Source organism: Benincasa hispida, chromosome 1 (genome assembly GCF_027475165.1).
Source record: "Benincasa hispida cultivar pf3 chromosome 1, pf3_genome.v1.1, whole genome shotgun sequence".
In the NCBI taxonomy this organism is placed as follows: Eukaryota; Viridiplantae; Streptophyta; class Magnoliopsida; order Cucurbitales; family Cucurbitaceae; genus Benincasa; species Benincasa hispida.
Genome location: NC_143478.1, coordinates 61779438 through 61802957, shown reverse-complemented (window position 1 = coordinate 61802957; position 23520 = coordinate 61779438). Strand labels below are relative to the sequence as shown.

Here is a 23520-nt window from a genome sequence, read left to right as displayed (position 1 = left end):
CAACTGATGCATTCTCCCAAATGCCCTCACCAATGGAGTTGGGCTTGTTGAGCATTATGGATAGTATTAACACAGCAGTCTTTAACAGCCAGGTCAATATGGACGACGAGCTACGGGGAATCCGGGATGCTATCCAAGCTGGAAACCCATATCCTCAAGGATACTCCCTGAAAGGGGAGTTGTTATTATATGAACAGAGGTTAGTATTACTTTCGTCATCACCCACAATTCCATTGTTACTCCAAGCATGCCATAATAATCCAATGGGAGGCCATAATGGGATGGTAAAGATGTATCAGCACCTCAAGAAAGAGTTTTTTTGGAAGGGAATGAAGGCTCAGGTGCATGCATTCGTAGGTGATTGCTCCATTTGTCAACAAGCCAAATACTTGCTTTAGCTCCAGCAAGATTGTTACATCCTTTGTCCATACCGAAGCTAATTTGGGATATTAGCATGGTGGTTTACCAAAATCTGAAGGGCACAACTCCATCATGGTAGTAGTTGATCGTTTATCGAAATACGCCTATTTTATCGCACTCCGTCATCCCTTCACAGCAGCCACGGTAGCAGGGGTGTTCCTTAGGGAAATAGTGAGATTACATGGCGTTCCCCGAAGCATCGTGTCAGACAGAAATCCCAACACATTTGAAGTTTATGATTGAAGATTGTGGTTTAATCTTGGGTTGATCCTCTCCTCCTTGTCAGAAGTTGTTTGAACTTATTTGCCCAAAATTCAGAAATGTTGATTCTTATAAGGAAAAAAAAACAAGAAACCACAATGGAAGTTGTTACTTTGGGGTTGCCAAATAGTTGAAGCATTGCTGATTATTCTATTTTGGGAGCTTTGTTACCTTCATTCCTATGTTTAGTTGGTTCACAATGAAAACGCTTGTCGAAATGCTTTCTTTTGGTGCACATTAAGGATCTCGAAGACTACTCTTTTCAAGACCTATGCTTAAACTGGCGAGCTTTAACTTTCCAAGATTGTTGTGGATTGCTTTTCGGATCAGCTCTCCTCTAGTTAATTTAGCTTTGAGTATTTTCTGTAATTGTTCGTTCTGTTTTGTCTTAGTCTTGGTTTATGTTGGTTTCATTTGTTCTTGTTACTCTTTTGTATGGGCTGAGTTTTAGCCTTGGTTTTGATCCTTTGGGCTTTTTACTCTTTGTATAATTCTCTTGTACTTTGAGCATTAGTCTCATTTCATTGCTTGTTTCCTTTTTTTTAAAAAAATTAAATAAATAAATAATATGTATATATGTATATGTATATATATCAATGCCACTAACAGAGAGAATATAATATGTTGTAAACCTGGAGGAGATATTGTCTGGTCTAGTATAGAGGGGATTGTCATCTCAACAATAGGCCTCCTAGACGGTATGCCATTCACAGCATCTTGACAAGCCGAGTCAATCTCTTCCATACTGAATCAGAAGCACAAGGTTTAACAACTGAAGTTCAAAGGAATTACTTGCTACCTTGCATGACATTGAAAGAAAAGCATTCTATCATGGATGTTGAAGTCGCATGCCAAATTGTTTATTATCAAAGAAAGTGACCAGCAAGAAGACATGACACTGAGATGACCAACATCAGCACATGTATCTTCTAAAAACTGCTCATATTTTATTTAGATAGCAACACCGATTTTCTCATCTTTTTAGTCCAACTTAGTGTCAGAGGCAAGGATAAATGGAAACAAAATGACGTGCTACAGTTTCTTTCAATCTGGTATTTTGCCCAAAATTGCTGTCCAAGAACATAATTATTTCAGTGTTCAAATATTAATTTGATGTATTGTCCTGTATAATTTGCAGTTATTTAAGCATAAACAAGAAGAATAATATCAGTGTCCACCTCTTCCTTCGATTTAAAAAAGATCCAGAAAACAAGATGACGGGATACTCTTAACGTACCTTTCTGCACCGATATGAATGGTGCCTACAAGCTGACGTCTTGCTTCAGATGGACTAAACTTACAACAAGGAAAGTGGGGTATTTTCTCAACTGCTAAGTTAATTTTGGTAGTTGCCTGTTTCATTGAATGAAAAAAAATTTCTCAAGCAAGACTGAATCACTTCGTTTTTTTAAGAAGAAATAAAAAGTTTACTGATAGTAATAAAATTTAGGGGGAAATGGAGGGGGAAAAAAACCATTACAGAGGTTTTGTAATTTAAATAAATAAACCAACTTTAAAGAATTGTTACAATCATCATGATAATCTACTAAAAGTGCAACTTTTTTTTTTTTTTTTGAAACAGAAACGATGCGTTTCATTGATATAATGAAAAGAGTCTAGTGCTCCAAAATTCAAGATACCAAGAACAACAAAATTAACAAGGATATATATCGAGTAATACAAAGACAGAGAGACATAAATTAAGCTGAATTAATGAAAACATTCCAGTTCAAACAAATGTCCCGAATGGAATAATTGGCAAAAGCTTTAGAAGAGAACACCATGATGAAGCAAAACGACGAGCCTAACCCAACCGATCTGTCCAATCAAGCGGCTTGTCATGGAAAACCCTCAAAAGCTGCATGACATTCTCCCAAAAAGAGTTTCGGAAGACCCAATTTGCTGTGAATTTTCCCAACTTGAAAACAGCAAATGATTCATACTACAAAACATAGAAAACTTCCAAACTTTTGAGATGAATGCCAACCAAAGGTGCTAACACCAAGAATGCTCCTTAATACTTTACACCGAAAAGCATATAAATCTCCAACTCCATTTGAATAATAAAGCCAAATTCCTGTTTTTCAAATTACCCAAGCCAAGACCTCCATCCTTCAAAGACATTGAAATAAAACCCAATTCACCAGATGGTTCAATTTACTTCCCATTTTACCTTCCAAAAAAATGATAATAAAATTCTTTCCAATTTTGAAATCATCGTGTTGGGCAGTAGGAACAATGACATATAATATGTAGGTAAGTTTGCCAAAACCACATTACACAAAGTTAAAAACTTAAACAGCCTCCTCAATGTTAAAGGTCCAGCCAATTCCATTTGAGCTCCAAGTTGATTTGATGAATTGTTGATAAAAAATCGGCTTCCTTGTTTCTAGTATCAGGACTAAATCAGGGTGTTGATTCCGCAAAAAGTGCTTCAAGGAAACTCTTTTGGATTTATCACTAAGTCCCCGAATATTCCAATAAATAATCTTCATGATGAACCTGTTACAGTCGTTAATGGGTCCTTGGTTTCCTTCTCGGCCTAGTCTCTTACAAATCAATGCTATAAAAGCTAACTATCTTGGAACTATGGTTGGAACAAATAAAAATCATAAAGTTATTGAAAACAATCATCATTAGAAGTTCGATCATTTTGAGGCAGCTCATTTGAAGGCCTGTCTTTGGTGTTCAAATTCTAAGCTTTTTGAGAAGTTCTCTTCAAGATATTAACTTGAACCAGGCTGCCTTTAATTTCCCTTAATTTCCTTATCTTATATTGCTCTTTTTCTTTTTGTTTAATTTTCCTTTTCTTTTTTTCCGCTTTGTGGAGCTTGTATTTTAAATAAGAAAAATGGGGAAAATAATATATCTATATATACACACATACATACATACATGCACATAAGGTCTCGGTCAATTACAAGGAGAGCTTGCTTCCTTTGGGGACCCCATCGTTGAGAAGATTCAAAGAAGTTTGAATGGATGGAGTAATTCCCATACCTCAAAGACTGGTGGACACACACTTCTCCAAGCCACCCTGTCAAACCTCCCCACTTATTATTTATCTCTTTGAATTGCCCTCCAAGGTTGCTAAGAAAATTGAAAGTCTTTTCCCAAGTTCCTTTGGGGAAATCAGCTAAAGGGATATCACAAGCATTTTGTCAAATGTGATACAATCTTGCATCCTACTGATAAAGGTGGTCTGGGAATATACGTCATTCGTGAGAACCAACTCTCCTTGCAAAATGGGTTTGGAGATACCAGAAAGAAAAAAAGGCGCTCTGGAGATTGATCATTGATGCAAAATTTGGTACCAAACCCCTCAATAAACACCAAGGCAGCTTCTCTCTACACTCCCTTAGAGGTCCATGGAAATCAATCATCAAGTACCAAGCCTTAATACACAACTCTGTCATTTCTAAAGTGGACAACAACCTCTCTACTGATTTTTGGCTTGATAATTGGGTGGGAGGCAGCCCTTTATTTGCTATTTTTCCGTGGCTCTTCTCCTTAACAAGAAGGAATCAAGATTCTGTCAATGATATATGGCCCTCGGATTTAGCCTTCTGAGACCTTCAATTTAGAAGAAATTTAAAGGATGATGAGATCCCAGAATGGATTGCCTTCAACTTCTTTCCAGTATCAACTTGACTTTGGACGATGACTGTTGGATCTGGACACATGATAAAAATGAGGTTTTCTCTACTGAAACCTTACTTAACAGCATGGACTCTTCTTCTGTTGACCGCCCCACACTTTTTATCAAGCCAATTCAGCAGGATCTCTACCCTCAGAAGAATAAATATTTCTTAAAGGGAACTTGCCCACTGTGCTGTCAACACCAACAATGAGCACCTCCAGCGAAGAATTCGCTTCATGGCCTTGTCTCCAAATCAATGCATTCTTTGCAAGTGCAACAGGAGACACAATCTCACCATTTCATCCCCTGCCAGTTTGCTTGTTCTTTTTGGAATCACTTGAGAAGTGCTTTCCTAATGACCCCAACATCCTCCTTAATGCTCTCCTACTGTATCACCCCTTCAAATCCGAGAAGGATCTTTTGTGGAAGAGTCTTGTTAGTGCCTTTCTTTGGTCTGTTTGGAGTGAAAGAAATCTTTAACCTTTGAATCAGAGGAGACTACTAATAGACTATTTTTTGACAAGGTTCTCTTGATTGCTTTTTCTTGGTGTAAATTGAATTCCCTTTTCTCCTTTTATACACTTTCCACTCTTTTGTCCAATTAGTGAAGTTTTTTGTAACTCCAGTCCTTTGGATTGGGGATCCCTCTTAGTAATTTCATTATCATTATCAATGAAATAGTTTCTTATCCAAATACATACATACATACATACATGTGTGTGTGTATATATATGTATATGTATAATATAAAAAAAGTATTAAACGAAAAGAAAGAAGGAAATCTTACAGATCGATAATCAACATGCTTAATAGCATGAAGAAACTCATCAGGAAGTATATCACGAGGCAATAATTCCTGTGTGCACAAAAAGGACAAAGTGCAATTGATGTTATCATATCTGTGATGAAATTCAAGAAATTATTATAATTTATTAAATTAAGTGCTAATCAGGTAATGTGATCGCATCCTTTATAAGTAGTAATTAAAACTCATTATAAAATTCACATTGCTTACCATAAACGTTTTATAAGGCGTTGCATTTGACAGAACAGTTGAAGCTTGCACACATGTCCCATCAGCTAGACTCACCTATATAATTTCAGTGTCATCATTCACTTTAAGATCAATACTTCAAAGTCAGCAGGATGTAAATACTGACCCCTTTTACTCTACCAGAGTCCTCAACCATTAATTCTGACACCTAGCAAAGAAAACAAAAAAGGATGAGCGACAACATGCAAGTTTATGCATTAATATAAATCACATGCACTAACATAAGCAATTTTCCCCAACAATTGTCTGAGATATTTATTGTGAAGAGGCAATCCCTTTGTTTTGTTTTTTCCTTTTTAAAATAAGAAATAAAGAAATATACGCATACGTGTTATGATATGTAATTATTGATATGTATTTATATTGTAAATTTAATTAGGTGTCCTTTATTGTAATTTCATATCTCCTAGATTAGGATTTCTTAATTACCTATATATATGTATCTTCAGCCTGATTAAGTGAATAAGAATTATCATTCTCTCTAAACTTCTATGTACATGGTATCAGAGCCATCTAGGGTTTAGAATATTTGTTCGACAACTACGTTAAGGTTTATGCTTCTCACAAGGTTAGGGTTTGAGTTGAGTCATCAAGTTTTGAGAGCCGTTTGCCTCACCAACCATCCCAGGAGAAGCATCGTCACCGTCCGATCACGTCTACAGCTGTCCGTCGCCGAAAACAGCCGCGCGTGGAGCTCACACGCCACCGGAACAGTAGTCTTCCTTCGCCACACGCCGGCACATAGGAGCGCATGGAGCTTCATCTCCACTTTTGGCTAGTTGGGTTCTTTTCGGCTCGTCGTTTCTGATCATCTTGTGCGTTTGGTTTCATCAAAATCTACTTGGTTGTGAGTTATTTGGATAAAATACCCTTTTGTGCTTTGGGTTTGTTGTTGTCTTGTTTAGCTTGGAGTAGTTTTGCTCTTTTGTTTGCTTTTGATTTCGATTCTGGTTTATTCTTTCTGCTTGTGAGGTTATTAGCTCATAATGGATGAAGTGAAGCATATGGTCATCTCTAATGTAATTTCTTAGGCATCGAAGATAACTGAACACAAATTAAATGGATCGAATTACTATGATTGGCGTCGAACGAGTCAATTTTACTTGATTAGTACAGATATGGATGATCATGTGACGGAGGAACCACCGAAAGATGAAAAGAAAAGGGCTTGACTTCGTGATGATACTCGACTTTATCTTCAGATTAAGAATTCTATCGAGTGTAAGGTTGTTGGTTTGGTAGATCATTGTGATTCTATGACAGAACTATTAGAATTCTTAGAATTTCTGTACTCTGGGAAAGAACATGTTCATAGAATGTTTGATGTCTGTATGCATCTTCTGAACGGAACAAAAAGCAAAATTTGTTACAAGTTATTTTATGAAGCTTAGGAAAACAGCTACTGAACTTGCCTTACCATTGTCGTTTAGTCCTGATGTCAAAGTTCAACAAGCTCAGTGAGAAAAGATGGCTGTTATGATATTTTTTAATGGACTTTCCCCTGAATTTGGAATGGCTAAAACACAGATTCTTTCTGACTCTGAAATTCCATCATTAGAGGAAGTCTATATGGAGCAACCACCTGGGTTTGTTGCTCAGGGGGAGACTAATAAGGTATGTCGGCTTCAAAAATCCTTGTATGGACTAAAACAAAGTCCTCGTGCATGGTTTGGTAAGTTTAGTCACTCGAATTTTTTGATATGAAGAAGAGTAAATCTGATCATTCTATATTCTATCGAAGATCCGACAATAGTATAACTTTGTTTGTTGTATATGTTGATGATATCGTTACCACTGGAAATGATGTATCAAGTATATCCTCCCTCAAGACTTTTCTCCAGGGTCAATTTCATACCAAAGATTTGGGATCATTAAAGTATTTCTTAGGTATTGAAGTGATGAGAAGCAAGAAAGGTATTTACCTATCCCAACAGAAATACGTACTTGATTTATTGTCTGAGACAGGTAAACTAGGAGTCAAACCATGTAGTACTCTGATAATACCAAATTTGCAACTTACAAAGGAAGAAGAAGTGTTTAAAGATCCTGAGAGATATAGGAGATTAGTTGGGAAGTTGAACTATTTAACAGTGACACGACCTGAAATTGCTTATTTTGTGAGTATTATTAGCCAATTTATGTCTTCCCCTACTGTGGATCATTGGGCTGCAGTTGAACAAATCCTATGTTATCTGAAAGCTGCACCTGGACGTGGGATCTTATATAGAGATCAAGGTCATACAAGAGTTGAAATGTTTTTCAGATGCTGATTGGGCTGGATCTCGAGAAGATAGGAGATCAACTTTTGGATATTGTGTTTTTGTCGGAGGGAACTTGGTGTAGTGGAAAAGTAAGAAACAGAATGTAGTTTCCCATTCGAGTGTTAAGTCAGAATATAGAGCGATGGCACAATCTGTGTGTGAAATAGTGTGGATACATCACCTTGTCTGAGATGGGCTTCAGTGTTACTATGCCAGCTAAATTATGGTGTGATAATCAAGCAATTTCCATATTGCATCCAATCCTGTGTTTCATGAATGAACTAAGCATATTGAAGTGGATTGTCATTTTATTCGCGAGAAAATATAAGAAGGTTGATATCTACAGAATATGTGAAGATTGGTGATCAGTTGGGAGACCTACTTACTAAAGTAGTAAACAGAGCAAGAATAAGTTATCTCTGCAACAAGCGGGACATGATTGACATATTTGCTCCAGCTTGAAGGGGAGTGTTATGATATGTATTTATATTGTAAATTTAATTAGGTGTCCTTTATTGTAATTTCATATCTCCTAAATTAGGGTTTCTTAATTACCAATATATATGTATCTTCAGCCTGATTAAGTGAATAAGAATTATCATTCTCTCTAAACTTCTGATTACAATAAGAAAGCTACAAAAGAACAACTAAGGGAATTTTTTTTTTTTTTTTCCTAGTAAATAATCATGACTTCCTACGATTTGAACACCACCAATAGGAAGAATGTTGGAATAAAAAAAATATAGTCTTAAAAATCTATGAGAATAGAATTTACATAATATTGATTGGAGTCTATAGTATTTTGTTGGTTAGGTGAAAAGCCACAGTGATAGAGAAACATATGGAACATGCGATTGTAAAGAGATGGTATCTTTTTGCTGAGTATTTTCTTAGGCTCTCTTGTGAAAAGTCAGATAGATGGGGACCTCTTTAATGTCTGCTTGGCTTGTACTCTATTGAAAAATAAATCGGTGGCTGAGGCCTATCAATTCTAGTATCAATGCAGTGCTCAGGACAATGGTAAGTAACATGGAAGCAAGAATCGACACTTTGAAGGGGAGGATGGCAGATTTCAAGCTGGAATGGATGAGAGGATAGATGTAAAATTAAGTCAGTATTGAGAAGAGATGGGAAAAAATGAGAAATGGAAACTATGAAAAAAATCTATGAGAAAAAATCATTAAAATAATGAAAAGAGACTAATGCTCAAAGAAACAAAGCTCCTCCACCAAGGGAGAGAACAATTCAAATAAAAGATAAAACCTCCTCAAGAAAAACCAAAAATAATAAGCCTAACAGAACACCAAAAATAAAGGCCAAGAACGTTGAACTCTGAGCAATAGGGACTGATAACATGAGCCAAGAGAATTTGAAGAACAATGGACTTGGAAGTTAAAAAATGCCCAAGCGTGTTAAACTTCAAACCACCAAAATAAAAGGCCCCACAGACTAACAAAAAAGGCTTCAACCAATGAACTTCAAAATGAAACTGAACAAAATCTTTGAGACCACGACAATAACAAGGAAAACCATGCCTATGGAGAGAAGAAAAACACCAAACGAGACCATGATTAAACTTAAACGTCAATTTCATGGGTTTGTTGGATTCAATTGAATTTCAAATAGCTTCTTCACTTGCCAATTCAATAGCTTTTTGTAATTTTTCTAGAAATGCTATTGTTGTAAACTGTTATTGGTAAGTTCTCCAGTAATCTTCTTTTGGGAATCTTTGAAATATGTTATGTGTCAATAACTAATGAAAAGTTTAGTTGTGTTTAAAAAAAACAATAAATTTAGGTAATAATCTTGTTCCCTTTTTGTATACTTGTTTTTATTGGTTATAGAGATTTGAGAACTGAACCTACAACCTTTAGGGAGTTTACCAATGCCTTAATTAGTTAATCTATCTCAGGTTCCTTTTGTATACTTTTTAATACTATATATTCAATGCTAATTTTTTTTTCTAATCTCGAAATAGAAACGAAGAAGCAAATCATACCTCAGTGTTTGTCATAATATGAGCGCCTGCTTCCCTTGCTGCATTAGCGATGGCCATTGATACAGAGCCCATGCCACCTTCAACATACCTAGGAGAGAAACTTTTAGTTTAACTACAGCCTCAGTGAGCAATATTTTCATAAAATCATATATATATTCTGAATAATTGAGAAAAATAAAACAAGAAACATCTCTGGTTTAACGAAAAATATTACATCCATATGGGACCCCAATAATGGGGAAATAAAAGCATGTCTCAAGCATAAAAGAGAAGACAGAGCTTCCTGTTCTACACTATCAACTGTAAAGTGCTTCAATCTAGCTAAATTCAGGGCTCAATAGTGTTTGCCTTATTACTGTACTAGCATTTATTTGTTTGAATTGGGATGTATTTATTTTCTCTCCTTAGATATTTTTGTTCTTGTTTTATAAGAAACTAATCCTGTACTAAAAAAATAGAAAGATCATACAAAAAAGGTGACCCCAAGCCCATAGGGGTACAAAAAAGACTCAATTAGCCATAATAGGTACAAGATCATAATTACAAAAAGAAGAGGAAAGAGAACATAATAGGCGGTAAAAGCTTGATGAAATCCCATAAATCAGCCCTGCTAGTCAGCTTCTCTCTGTACACCCTTTGGTTCCTCTCCAGCCACAATTTCCAAAGAAGAGCCTTGATAGCATTGATTCATAGGGTGTAACCTTTATCCCTAAAAGGAGTTCCAAAAATCAATTAAAGTAGGGGTTTGTTCTTCGCTTGGGCCAAAACCAACTAAGGCCAAAAATGTTCTTAGGGCTATTTTTTCTTTTTTCCAGGACATAGATATACCAAGAAATTTAATCAGAGAAGTGGGTTGTTGGTTAAAGAAGCTTGTGTGCTGATCAAGGTTCGACAAAGTGGTTTGAGTGGGCTGCTGGATGCTTTGGGAGTTGATCCTTCTAATATCGAGGAGAAGTCTGCTTTGGTTGTTCTGAAGAGGCAGAGTGGGCCGACATTGGTTTCGTTGTTTAGGGACATAGATTTAGGAAGGGAGGATGAAAGGTTAATTGATGATGATTTTCATAGGAAGGTTCAGGAGGTGTCTCCAAATCTGGAAGAAAGGGTCATTGAACATGTTTTTCTACTTTAATTTTTTTTGGTGGCAAGCTACTTAAAGGACGATTCATTCTTGTCCTCTCCAGCCAAAGTAGTAACAGGTGAAGGTGATTTAGCCTCCTTTTTTGAAGAAGCAAGAGGGTGAAGTAAGGTGGAGTCGTCCAATATTTCTAAACACCACAAATTCATAGATGGGGAAAGGGACTACTCCAGAACGTGTGCAAAAACTGTAGGACATGAACAAGGTCAATTCAGGTGAAATTTTGTTGAGTACATCCTTCTTTGGACCTTTTATGATTTATCTTCCAATTCAAGACAATCTAAGGGAGAAGTTCCTTTTCCTTATCCAGTTCCTTCTCTCTCGTCCTCTTCTGTTGTGATTTTTTTAATCCCAAGTTTATTTTCCCTAGAAATTGTCCTTCTTTACCATTATCTTCTTTGTCTCATTTTGGTAGCATTCCAGTGAATGGAAGACTGTCAGGTACCTCAGCTGGGGACCTTTCAAGGGGCAGTGGGTAGAGAATACTCCTTTCAGGGAGGGGACTCTCCAAGAGCCACTGGAGGCTTGTTGGGTAATGTATACCCTATTTTCAATCCCTTTGAGGGCTTCTTGCAAGAAAGATTGAGGAGAAAATGGTTTTGATGGGTGGCACTTCTGCATAGTGTATGTTTGCACATTGTTCCTATAGAGGAGGCTTGATCCAATCCAACAGTGGGAAAAGGGGCGGTTAAAAGCCAAGGGAAGACAAAAAAAAAAAAAAAAAAAAAAAAAAGAAGAAGAAGAAGAAGAGGAACAAGTGTTGAGAAATCTTTATGATTGGGGTATTTTTAACACTAGAATGAATGAGACACTTATGTGCATCTCACCCCTAAGAAAGATAAGGTAATTAAGGTTAAAGACTTTAGGTTCATCAGCCTCATTAGTCATTATAACCTTGAACCTTGTATAAGATGACTGTGAAAACCCAGGCATGTAGATTAAAGTGAGTTCTTCCTACTACTATTTCTAAAACTCCGGGAGCCTTTATAGCAGGCAGGCAAATTTTAGATAAGTGCTCGTTGCTAATGAAGCTTTTGAAGACTATAAGGAAAAGGAAGAGAAGGGGATTGTCTTCAAGATCGACTTTGAAAAAGCCTATGACCTTGTGGACTAGAACATTTTGGACAAAGTGTTGGGAAGAAACATTTTGGGGTTAAGTCAAGACGTTGGATGAGGAATGTGTTAGGTCAGTGAACTTGTTCATTTTCGTCAATGAGTGGCCTAGAGGTAAGATTTTAGCTACAAAAGGCCTTGAGGGGATCCTCTCTCTCCTTTTCTCTTCCTTTTGGTGGTGGATGTCTTGAGCAGTTTAATAATGGATCAATAAATGATGAAGGGTACAATAGAGTTTTTAGGACTGAAAGACCTTGAGAGGAGGATTGGGAGGTTGCTAGGTTTAATGCATCTTCATGGACATCCATTCTTTAGACTTTTTGTAATTACCAACGTGGTCTCATTCGTTTGGATTGGAGTTCATTCTTGTAGTTAATGTTGGGACCTCTTAAGTGAATTTGTTTTTGTATGTCATTGTACATTTTTTTATTTTTCTCATTGAAAGCTCGATTTTTTATCCCAAAAAAAGATAATGAAAACTATATATGTAAAAATAGAATGGAAATATGATGATCGATGTTGAGGCCTTGACATGGCACTAGCTAGTAAAACAAATCAAGCGGGCACTTCATTTTTTTGAACAAGATACAAATCAGTGGGCCCTTGAAAAATCAATCCTTTTAAATTTCCCAAAAATTGAGAAAGGATCGACAGGTAATTTACAGTTTTTGACCAATGCTTTGCAATTGACATGTCAAACCAACAACTGGAATACGTACGACCAGATGCCACGATCACCATCTGTTTCACCCATCACGTGATGAAGTAGCACATATCCACTACCTGGTGTGTGCACACTTGCCTACGAAGTCAAGTAGGTAAGATAGTTATTACTGTTAGTTTCTGATTATGTATAATTGACAATATTAAGCACACGCTTGTGGTCCATTATAGAATCACAAAGTAATGATAATAACAATGACCTAACAAAAACATCCAAAAGTAATTTGATTCTTCATATTATGCCTCTTGACAAAAAAAATTTGAAACATGTGAAAATGGAATAGATTGCAGAAAAATAAATGTACTAGTGTTAAAAATCTTGAGCTCTATAGGACTATAGCACAACAACTATTATGATTGAATAGTGGTATACTATGTTAAAAAAAGGGACAAAATACACTTTTAATCACTGAGGTTTGAAGTTGGTATCTATTTGGTCCCTAAAGTTTTAAAATGAACACACTTTTAGTCCCCAAGATTTAAAGAAATATTCTAATGGTCCCTAGACTGATTTGGCGGTTAGTTGACTAACATAAATATTACGTGGCAGTTACTAACTTGCTGACTTGGCATATTATATTAAATTTTCTAATGATTGGACATGTGACTTGGCAATTTCCACACTTTTTCTCTCTTCCTCCAATGAACTTCACTGTCAACACCAATGCTAAACATCCATCTCCACTCTCTCTCCTTGTTGTCGTTCACTGGCATTCATCATTCCTCTATCGCTGATAGCCGTAGGTTAAATTGAAACCAAGGAAAAAGCTCCCTTCGTTTCAGATCTAGAGCAAAGGGAGACTTCATCTCTTTCGATCCAGAGGGAAAGGACTCCCTGGCCATCCATTTCTCTTTCCATATGTTTTCTAATTAGCTAAATCTCACCTCAAACTTCCATGAACCCAAATACCCCATCCAAATTTCTCATATTCAAATTCAATTTTAAAAATTTGTCACCTTTAATCTTCATTCTACCATTTTTTTAATGGTTTTTAAGACCGTGATTAAATAACTAATTCATTAAAAATTGCAATTTCAGACCAAGAAGTTGAATTTCCAACTGCAGGAATTATATAGTTTCTTCTTCTTTAAATGGAAACAAAACTTTTCATTGATATAATGAAAAGTAATGCTCGAAGTACAAGAAACAGAAGAATATAAATACAACGAACCAAAGAGATCTAGGATCAACAGGTGCACCAGGCTATCTCAACTAGGTTGACACAATCTTGGCACCCTCATCATATCCTTATACAAAGGAATTCCACTAGAAAAAACTAAAAAAGGATATGATAAAAATAAAAAGGACATGATTACATAGAAGTGACAAAAGCGTTCCAATAAGACAAATAGAGTAATCTGAAAAAAAAAACTTCGAATGGGAACTCCAAGAAGAAGCTAGTAAACGAGTAGATCCAAGACGATCCGTCCAATCCAAAATCTTATCATGAAATACTCTCTGATTACATTCAAACCAAATTTCTAAAATTAGGGCTTTAGCCGCATTAGACCAAAAATTTTGAGCTTTAGAAGAAATAAGAGGGCCAACTAAAATTTGATACATGTTTTCCTTAGTAGACTTCCCGAAAACCCAAGATAAATTGAAAGAGGAAAAAGATTTCCACCAGCATTTGGTTGTATATGAACATTCAAACAAAATATGCTGCAAGTTTTCTTCATTTGCTAGACACAGAGGGCACATGGATGGAGATAAACAATGATCTTGAAGCTTATGTTGTAGAGTGGCCGAGCAGTTTAAATTTCCAAACAATACAGTCCAAATCATCACATTAATTCTTTTGGGACTCTTGGATTTCTAAATGCCTTTATAAGTCTCCGGAATAATAGATTTCTAAATGCCTTTATAAGTCTACAGATAAAAGCTGCTGGAATTCAACAATCTCTTCATCTTTGAGCTGTCTTCGGAATATTAGATTCCATGAATCTGTGATAGAATCCCAATGATCATTAATACTACCTTTTGGAGACTTGGCCACTCGAAATAGACTTGGGAACCTCTCCTGAGATGTGAAGTCCGTGCACCAAGCATCAGACCAGAAATATATATTTCGACTAGCACCAAGTTCAAAGTGTGCTAAGGAACCAAACTTGTCCCAAAGCTCTAATATACTAATCCATGGACTTCTCAAACTCAACCCATGCTTGCCTGACGTGTGCCAATTGTGGAGAATCTGAACCATGTATACTTTTAACCACCCTACACCAAAGCGAATCTTGCTCATTGATGAATCTCCAATTCCATTTAAATAACAGTGCTGCGTTTCTGTTTTTTAGGTTGCCAACCCCTAGTCCACCACCATAAATAGCCTTTGAAGCAATTTTCCACTTCACCAAATGATTTGATCTACTGCCTCTTTGCCCTTCCCACAAAAATCTGCACATGATCCTCTCAATTTCTGCCGCAACCGACTTAGGCATTTGGAAAATTGAAATATAATAGGTAGGAATATTTGCGCCGACAGAATTACAAAGTGTTAATCTACCACCTCGAGACGAATTGTACCTTTTCCATCCATCTAATTTCAACTTTACCTTGTCAATAATTGGTTGCTAGAATGAGTGCTTTTTTGTGTAGCCTCAAGAGGTAAACCCAAATATATAAAGGGTAGTTTGCCAGCTTTGCACTTCAACCTATCCGCTGTAAATTTCACTATGTCTTCATCAATATTCACTCCAAATAGTGCTGACTTTTTCCAATTAATTTTCTGACTCGAACACCATTCATAAAAGCCAATAGTTTGAATTAAGGTGTCTAGCACCGCCACATCATATTTGCAAAAAAGAAGTGTATCATCCGCAAATTGCAGAATGGACAAATGTACCTTGTTCTTTCCTACCAAAAATCTTTCGAACAAATCATTGGCATGAATTCGGTTTATCAATGCTCCAAGCAGCTCACTAATAATGAGGAAAAGAAAAGGAGATAATGGATCCCTTGGCAAATTCCTTAGGTGGCTTTAATACGCCTTCTTGGCCTACCATTAATGTACACCGAATATTTTGGATTTCGAATACATCCATTGATCCATTCAACCCATTTAGGATGAAATCCCATAAGTGTAAGAATTTTCTCTAAATAGCTCCAATCAACTCGATCAAAAGCCTTCTTGATATCTAATTTTAGAATCCACCATTTCTTCTTTTTAGCCCTACAATCCTCCACGGCTTCATTAGCAATTAGGACCGAATTCAAAATTTGTCTTCCCCCAATAAAAGCCATTCCTCTCCTTATCCTTTCGGCTAGGACCTTAGAGAGAATATTATACATGGATGTTGTAAGACTTATTGGTCGAAAGTTTTAACATAAATCGAGTCATCCCTCTTTGGAATTAGACGAATAAAGTTCTCCTTTATACAAACGTTTAGCTTCCCATTTGTATGAAACTTGTCAAACATTTTCTGAAAAATATTCTTGAAGTCCGGCTAGTATTCAATATAGAACTCGACTGTGAAACCATTCGGGCTGGGTGCTTTGTTCTTCCCAAGTGACTCGACTGCATGCAAAATTCCATCACTACTGAATGGGCTATGAAGGACAAATTCTGAGCAATTGAAACCTGCTGCCAAGGGATTCCTATTGGGATGGATCTAGAGTCTGGAATTTTAGTGTACAAAGCAGCAAAGTATCCCAAAATTTCAGATTCAATTTCTCAAAATGAATGAAGCACCACATCTCCATTAGAAAGTAATTCCACAATCATAATTTTTCTTCTTTTGGCTGAAAGAAATTTGTGGAAAAAATTAGTACTATCATCTCCCAACTTCAACCAATTCAACTTACTCTTTTGAATCAAATTCCTTTCCTCTAAATAGTATAAACTTACTCTTTCAAATCAAATTCGTTTTCAAAAATTGGCAGTCGTCGTGTCACTGTGTCGGTGTCGTGTTGTTTTCGAATCATGTGTCCGTGTCCGTGCTTTTTAGGAAGTTTCTAAAACTGGTGTTTACTTTTGGGAGGAAAGGATATTGATGACTCTGTCGCACAGCCCTTCTTCCCCGATTCTGCTCTCCCCCTTCCTCCTCAATTCTTCTCTCCCTTCACTGTCGCTGTCAAAGTTCTTGACGCCAATCTCCCTCCCTTCGCCGCCACTCAGTCGGATCAATGTTGTCGACACCGACCAGCAACCACCCCTCTCCAACGTTGCTGTTGATTTCATAGGTTTTTGGGGTGTATGTGCGTGTTCGTTGACGTGCCCATGCGTGTCCATCACATATCCAAAATTAAAAAAATATATATATATATATATAAAATAATAATAATAAGGGACAAATTTTCACATGTTAGACACATGTCCAGAGCGTGTCTAGACGTCGTGTCCAACACGTGCCTGATACTAACACTTAGCCCATATATGAGGTGTCCGTGCTTCATAGGAAACTTCAAATTCTTATTGTAAAAATACAAACCATATGGAGAAAAAAGATAAAATAAATAAATAAAGAATTATAATTCCTAAAATCGGTAGCTAGATCATCAAAAAGGGATATATTTGACCATTTTTAATATTCAACACATCTGATAATTGGAGGGATATGAAACTTGCATGTTCTAGATTTGTAGTGGAGCGATGTTTTCCTTGGTTTCCGTTCAGTTATGAAGATCAGTGGGTGAGTGGCGGTGAGGAAGGAAGAGAAGAGTGGGAGAGAAGAAGAGAGAATGTGTGAGAAAAAATAAAATTGCCAAGTCACATGTCCAATCATTAAAAAATTAATATAATATGCCAAGTCTACAAGTTAATAACTATCACTTAATATTTTTGTGGCTAACTAAGAGTCAAATCAGCCTAGGGACTATTTAGTACATTTCTTTAAACCTCAAGGACTAAAAGTGTTCATTTTAAAACTTCAAAGACCAAATAAACACCAGACTCAAACCTCAAGAACCAAAAGTGTATTTTACCCTAAAAAATGTACAAACGTTAAAAATCTTTAGCTCTATAGACTGCCAACTTATCGAATGACTAATTCTATGTCGTCAATATTAAATTTGGCAGAGTACCTCAAAGTAATAACTTTATTCTTTTTTCCCCTTCTTCAATAGATGTGAGTGAATAGTCTAACTTGCATACACCTCAACGTTTTTTTTTTTCCTTTTTTTTGAAAAGAAACAATTTAATTGATTGACACCTCAACTATTCCCACAACTGCCTAACCCTACTACATTTGATTGTCAAGAGAACTTGTAGGTTATTATAATCTAAGTAGGTGGCCATCATAACATAAACCTATACCCTCTAAACTCTTTTATTATTTACATTAACCTTTATTGACCCCTAGGCCAACTACCATTGATGTAATAACTTCTTTATTTTGGGATAATCTTCATGGCCAACTAGGGAATCTCAACTAAACTAATAGAACTATCAAACTCCACAATATTTGGTAGCAAGAAAGCAAATAGAGTCGTCAATATCCCAATTAAATGGCTGCTAAGGATATAATTCATGATCCTTAGGTGCATTTGGCACGCGGAGTTGCGTTGAATTGAGTTAGTAATAATTGTTTGGGGGTAATAATAGTTTGGGTTGGTAATGTCTATGTCTAAGGTGTAGAGTTGAGTTGAATTGGTAATAATTGTTCGTGTTTAGGATCCAGTGGAGTTGAATTGGTTTAGGAAATCTGTATTTGGGGTGCAAAGTTGAGTTGGGTTAAGTTATGGATACGTGGTGCAATTTTTTGTAACCTAAAATGGTATGCATTTTTTATGGTTTTTCTTTCTGAACTTTTTGTTCCACCATTCAACTATATACATACTTCCCCAAATTCTTAACAATCATGAGATGTGAACTCAATAAATAAAAATATTTTTTACAATTTTTCTACAGGTAAATATTGCACTTAAGATAGACAAAATACTATTATTTACATAATCATCAACCAAATAACATACTTTAACGGTTGTGAAACGTATGAGTTGAACATGCATAAATAATAGGGTTGTCATCAATAGTCTATATGTGTGTGTGTGTGTGTGTGATACAACTTCCTAAATTGTGGTGTGTTTATGGGCTTCAGGATGTTTGTGACAAGTAGGTCTATAAGGATGATCTAATCATTCTCAGGCAATCCCTTAATGTCAAATTAATATAAAAGACAACTACTGAACACTATAAACTTAAAACTAATAATTTCAAATTTGGTTTAAAAACACTTTTGCCAGCCGAGTATTTTTGCTTTTGTTTTTTCTTTTAGCATAGGATCAATCGAGTTGGTCGTTGGAGATGAACAACGAAGTTGGTAGTTGGAGTTGGTCACCTGAGGTGATTGTTGGAGTTGGGCACCAGAGATGGTCATCGCCAATGTTGATCATTAGAGGAAGTCTTCGTCGGAGTTGATCACCTGAGGTGAATGTCGGTGTTGGTTGTCTAAGGTAGTTGTCACCGGAGTTAATCATTAGAGGTGGTCTTCACCGGAGTTGCTGTCGGAGATGGTTGTTGGAGCCCGGAGTTAATCATCATAGTTGGCTGTGCAAATGTGATCATCGGAGTTGGTCGCCAAAGTGTGGCAGCGGTAGTTGCCGACTAGTGGAGTCATTGAAAACATTGAAGGGAGAGAGAGTTGGAGTGAGATGGGGTGAGTTAGTTAAACTAACCAACTCAGCTCTACCAACATTTAAAGTTGGTGGGTCAAACATTGAGTTGGTAATTTTTACCAACTCACCCCAACTCATGTTGGTGAGCCAAACATCCCTGTGACTTTAGTGTCTAACAACAGCCCTTATTGACCGCCCGTCCAACCCGACAACAACCCTTATTGACCACCAATCCAACCCAAGGTAGTTTAATAAAATAGCTTCTTTCATTTTGGAATGATCTTAGTTAGGCTAATTAAAGAATATCAAGTACTCTAATACAGCTATTACACTCCAAGACATTTGGTAGCAAGAAAGCTAACAGAATGTTTCAAATCCCAAAGGGGTCACCAAAGAGAATCTTTCATATCCCAATGAGTGTGACTGAGAATTTAATTCATGATCCTTGGCATCAAATCGCAACAGCGAGTGGTAGGGGTAAGATTTGCTAAAGAAAAAGAGAGAAGGAGAGGAAGAAGAGAGAAATAACAAACATTGCCACTTAATTTAAAATTGCCACATCAGCATAGTCTATTCAACATGTTATCTACCACGATCGAATAAGTTCATAGACCATTTAGAACCAATCTTCAAACTTCATGGACTAGAAGTGTTCTTTCTCAAACTTCAACAGTATATTTTGCTCAAGTTTCTAACTATGTGAGAATGAGAAACTCGCGAAAGATGGAAGGGCAAGGAGTACTCAACACCAATACCAATCATCATGAAGCACCTTTGTACAATGATAGTCTAGTCCCCAAAAAAAAGTTCACCTATATCCAAACTTTGCAAAAAGCCATGTCTTTTCCTTTCTTTTTGTTTTGATTGGGCCATGGTCTAAGCAACTATCGACAAGTATTGTTTACCAATTGGGAGTCTCTTGAGGTAGGAATTTCTGCGTATGAAGTTGGATGGTCAAGCAATTATCTTTAAGGGTGTTCAAATGACGGCGAGTGATGAGAAATGAGGAAATAGAGACTTTGAGTATCACCTAAGATTCCTTTAGGAGACAGCTATAAGAAGAGTTTGAGATTAACCACCGTGGGCTGCCATAATGATCATTAGAGTCAATGGAAAAATACAGATTTAAAGAGAATGAATCCCAATTATGGTAGCTACCGAACTAAGATTTGAGTTTTTTGGGCAACCAACTGTTTTAAAGGTAGGCTAGGATTGATGTAGTGTACTCTTTAGTGTACTATTTTTCAGTTCATTTTCTCTTTTACTATGGGTTTACCGCAGTTGTAATCTTCTTTTATTGCTGGATTTTAGTCTTTAGCTTTTCACTGCAGTTAATGGCCAAGTTAATCGGCTAGTTGCTGTTTGTTCTTTTAAGTGAGGTTGCAGTCTTTTGAAATTCTTAAGTGAGGTTGTAATCTTTAGTACTCTTAGTTTTACAGTTGCCTTGGTTACTGGGCCAAGGACTTAGGGGTATTTGGACCAAGCAGTTGGGGGAGTAGGGGTTGAGAGAAGTGGAGTTGTGAACTCCCCTCCTTGTTGGGGCCATGGAGTTTGTGGGTCCCACTACTAAAAGACATTAATTTTATACCTTATTAACTCCCTACATTGTGGTCCTAAGAGTTCACAACTCCCTAGATTTCATAACTCCATGAGTTCCCAACTCCACTTCTTGCTCCAAATGCCCCCTTAAAGGTTGTTTTGTAGCCTTTTAAATAGGGTTCCCTAGGTTGTAATAAGAGTATTCAAATAAAATCCGATTCAAGAATAATCTAAAAATTATCCTGCACTAGTTTTGAGTCTTTTGACTTCAGAGAGAGAGAGTGAAGAGTTTGAAGTTAGCAAGTAAAAGCTATTTAGGAGCATAGTTCTAGTCAAAGGAAGCTATGGAAAAACCAAGAAGAAAAAAACGGCATTCAAGGAGTTGGAAGAACAATTGTCGAGACAATATAGTGTGAGATTTCACAAGTTTAACAGATTTTAATCATATTCTAATTTTCATGTGAAATTAAAATTCTAGTATATCTCTTTGTGTTTGTGCAGTTATATATATATAGGTTGTTGACATATAAGAATTCTTACCACAGACCCAATGACAGCATCTGTTGCAAGTGTAGCTTTCAGAACGTCTCCCTAAATAATATGGGATGAACAATGAGTTGAGAAAAAATATAAGCAATTCAATTATCAAGTATACTAAGAAGCATGGATACAGGATACAAGATGACACCAACATGATAAGACGTCATTTTGTAAAATCAAGGACGACAAGGATACATTTATTAAAATATATATAATTTTATATAGGAAGGAAACTAAAATTAGATCACAACCTCAAACCAATTGTTTAAAACCTTCGAAGCCGGAGAAAACAAAAGGTCCATGAAGTCTCTGCAAAAAACAATAACATCATACTTAAAAATGGATCGTATTGAAAACAATGCTAAGCCAGCTTTTGAATTGAAATTTAAACAAAAATATTTCCATCAACTCATACTTTAAAATGGCAACACTTCTCTAAAGTAAAAGTTCAATAAGAAATTGACAAAAGTTTCAACATTTACAATAAACCAGGATTGGATAAAGACATGCAAATAAAGAATAGAGATAGTGCTCTTACACCATATCCTTTTGGCCCAAAGAAAGAGAGCTCCGAAGACATTTTGCCCAAAAAGCTGAATTCTTTAACTTTTCCTCCAGCCGATATTTCAAAGATGAAACACCATGCAGGGTTTCTGGCGTGGGTGAGTCTAGAAAAAGATCCATGAATTTACAGAACCTTTCTAATTGAGCCTCATATCTGTATGCACCACAAATTCAATCTATTAAACAAATGTTCAATCCATTAAACATGGTCCAACGAGTCAGTTTTTAAATCAGGAATTTATATACGATAAACAACTTTGAACATATTGAAGAATTAACTAAGTCAGTCAATAGACACTGTCGCACAGTCCAGTCATCTCGTCAGGCATTTTAGTAGCCATTCAAAGTTAATAAGCCTATGCATTCTTTGCTAAGATGTAACTCTTACTCAAACATAAGTCCAACAATATAACTACCAGATTTGGCATTAGCAGATCAAAAATATAAACACGCAAAATGGAATGATAAGGACCTGGGATAAGCGTCAGCGTCTCGTTGGGAGAACTTGGAAATTTCTGAATAATTAAGGTCCTTATTAGGACCTAACAAAAGATATCGCCCATCCAGACAAGGCGTAAGCGACGATGGGTTCCTCTTTAAAAGCTTTAATCCGTGCCTCGCTAGCTCTAATTCCCTGACTTCCATTATAGGTGACATAAAAAATGATCTATAAGTAAACCCAGTGACTTGAACGAGGAATGAAAAGCGAACAAACGGATTATATTATGAAAGCAGTTAAACCGACTTGATGACAGATGGGCGGAGGAGACTCTGTAGGTAACTGCAGCGGGAGAATTTAAAGCCGGGAATGAGCTCTTCGGTCACGGCGGCTCCACCGATTACATGGCGTCGCTCAAGTACTGCGACGGAGAGATCCCCACGAGCTAGATACGCGGCAGCAGTGAGGCCATTGTGGCCACCGCCAATTACTAATGCATCCCATTTCTGATTCTTCAAGATGGCCGTAGATCCGGCGGCGGCGCTGCTGAAACTCCGCCGCCACATTGTTTTCGAGAGTGTGAGAGTGGACTGATGAGTAACGGAGAGGGAGATGGGAAGAGAAGAAAAAGATAGTGCCGCGAAAAGGATGAAGAGAGAGGGAAGAAGAAATTTATGTGAGCATGCTCTATTACCGGAAGTAAGATCGTTTCCTATAATATCGTTGCTATGATTCTTTAAAAAAGAGAAATTTATATAGATGACCCAATTTTTAGGTCCAAAATATCAAATGATCCATTTTTAAAAAAGAATATCAATTGACCATCTGTTTATGTCATCATAGGATGCGATTACAAAAATACCCCTCTAGTCTATACAAGTACGCTCAAACTCAACGGTCGTCCCACTCCGCTCAAAATTATCGTGCAAGTGTCGTTCAACCTCGCTCTACAAAACCATCGTCCATCTACTGCCATAATCGAAGTTCTCTACTGGGTTAGTGAATTTAATTTTTGTCTTCCATGTTGTGTTGCATCTGTTTAGGTTGGTTTCGTTTGATCGGTCGTCACGTTCATAATTGGTTTCGGGGTTTATCAGTCACGTCTGTTTTTTATTTTGAGTTTCGATGTGTTCTACATTGGTTGAGGATGAAGAAGATATGGTTAGAGTCAGATAAGATAGTGAACAAGTTTTGCGAGAGCAAGATGGGCTAGAGCGAGACAGGCGAAAGCGAGATGGGCTAGAGCGAGATGGGATAGAGCGATTCAAGCAAAAGCGAG

The 23520-nt window shown here is 36.7% G+C and overlaps 1 protein-coding gene across 1 annotated transcript in view; it reads right to left on the bottom strand.

Moving 5' to 3' along the window:
• Positions 1-22963, bottom strand: part of LOC120083512 (uncharacterized) — a 28618-nt gene extending 5655 nt beyond the window's left edge. The window contains exons 1-12 of the mRNA XM_039039290.2: positions 22548-22963; positions 22275-22436; positions 21777-21956; positions 21490-21547; positions 21239-21289; positions 12603-12685; positions 9636-9723; positions 5482-5523; positions 5337-5411; positions 5109-5177; positions 1919-2034; positions 1314-1426 (exon numbers count right to left, since the gene is read on the bottom strand). Of these exons, the coding sequence (XP_038895218.1) occupies positions 1314-1426; positions 1919-2034; positions 5109-5177; positions 5337-5411; positions 5482-5523; positions 9636-9723; positions 12603-12685; positions 21239-21289; positions 21490-21547; positions 21777-21956; positions 22275-22436; positions 22548-22807 (1297 nt within the window). The 5' untranslated portion in view covers positions 22808-22963. The remainder of the gene's footprint in view (positions 1-1313; positions 1427-1918; positions 2035-5108; positions 5178-5336; positions 5412-5481; positions 5524-9635; positions 9724-12602; positions 12686-21238; positions 21290-21489; positions 21548-21776; positions 21957-22274; positions 22437-22547) is intronic.
• Positions 22964-23520: the final 557 nt, after the last annotated feature.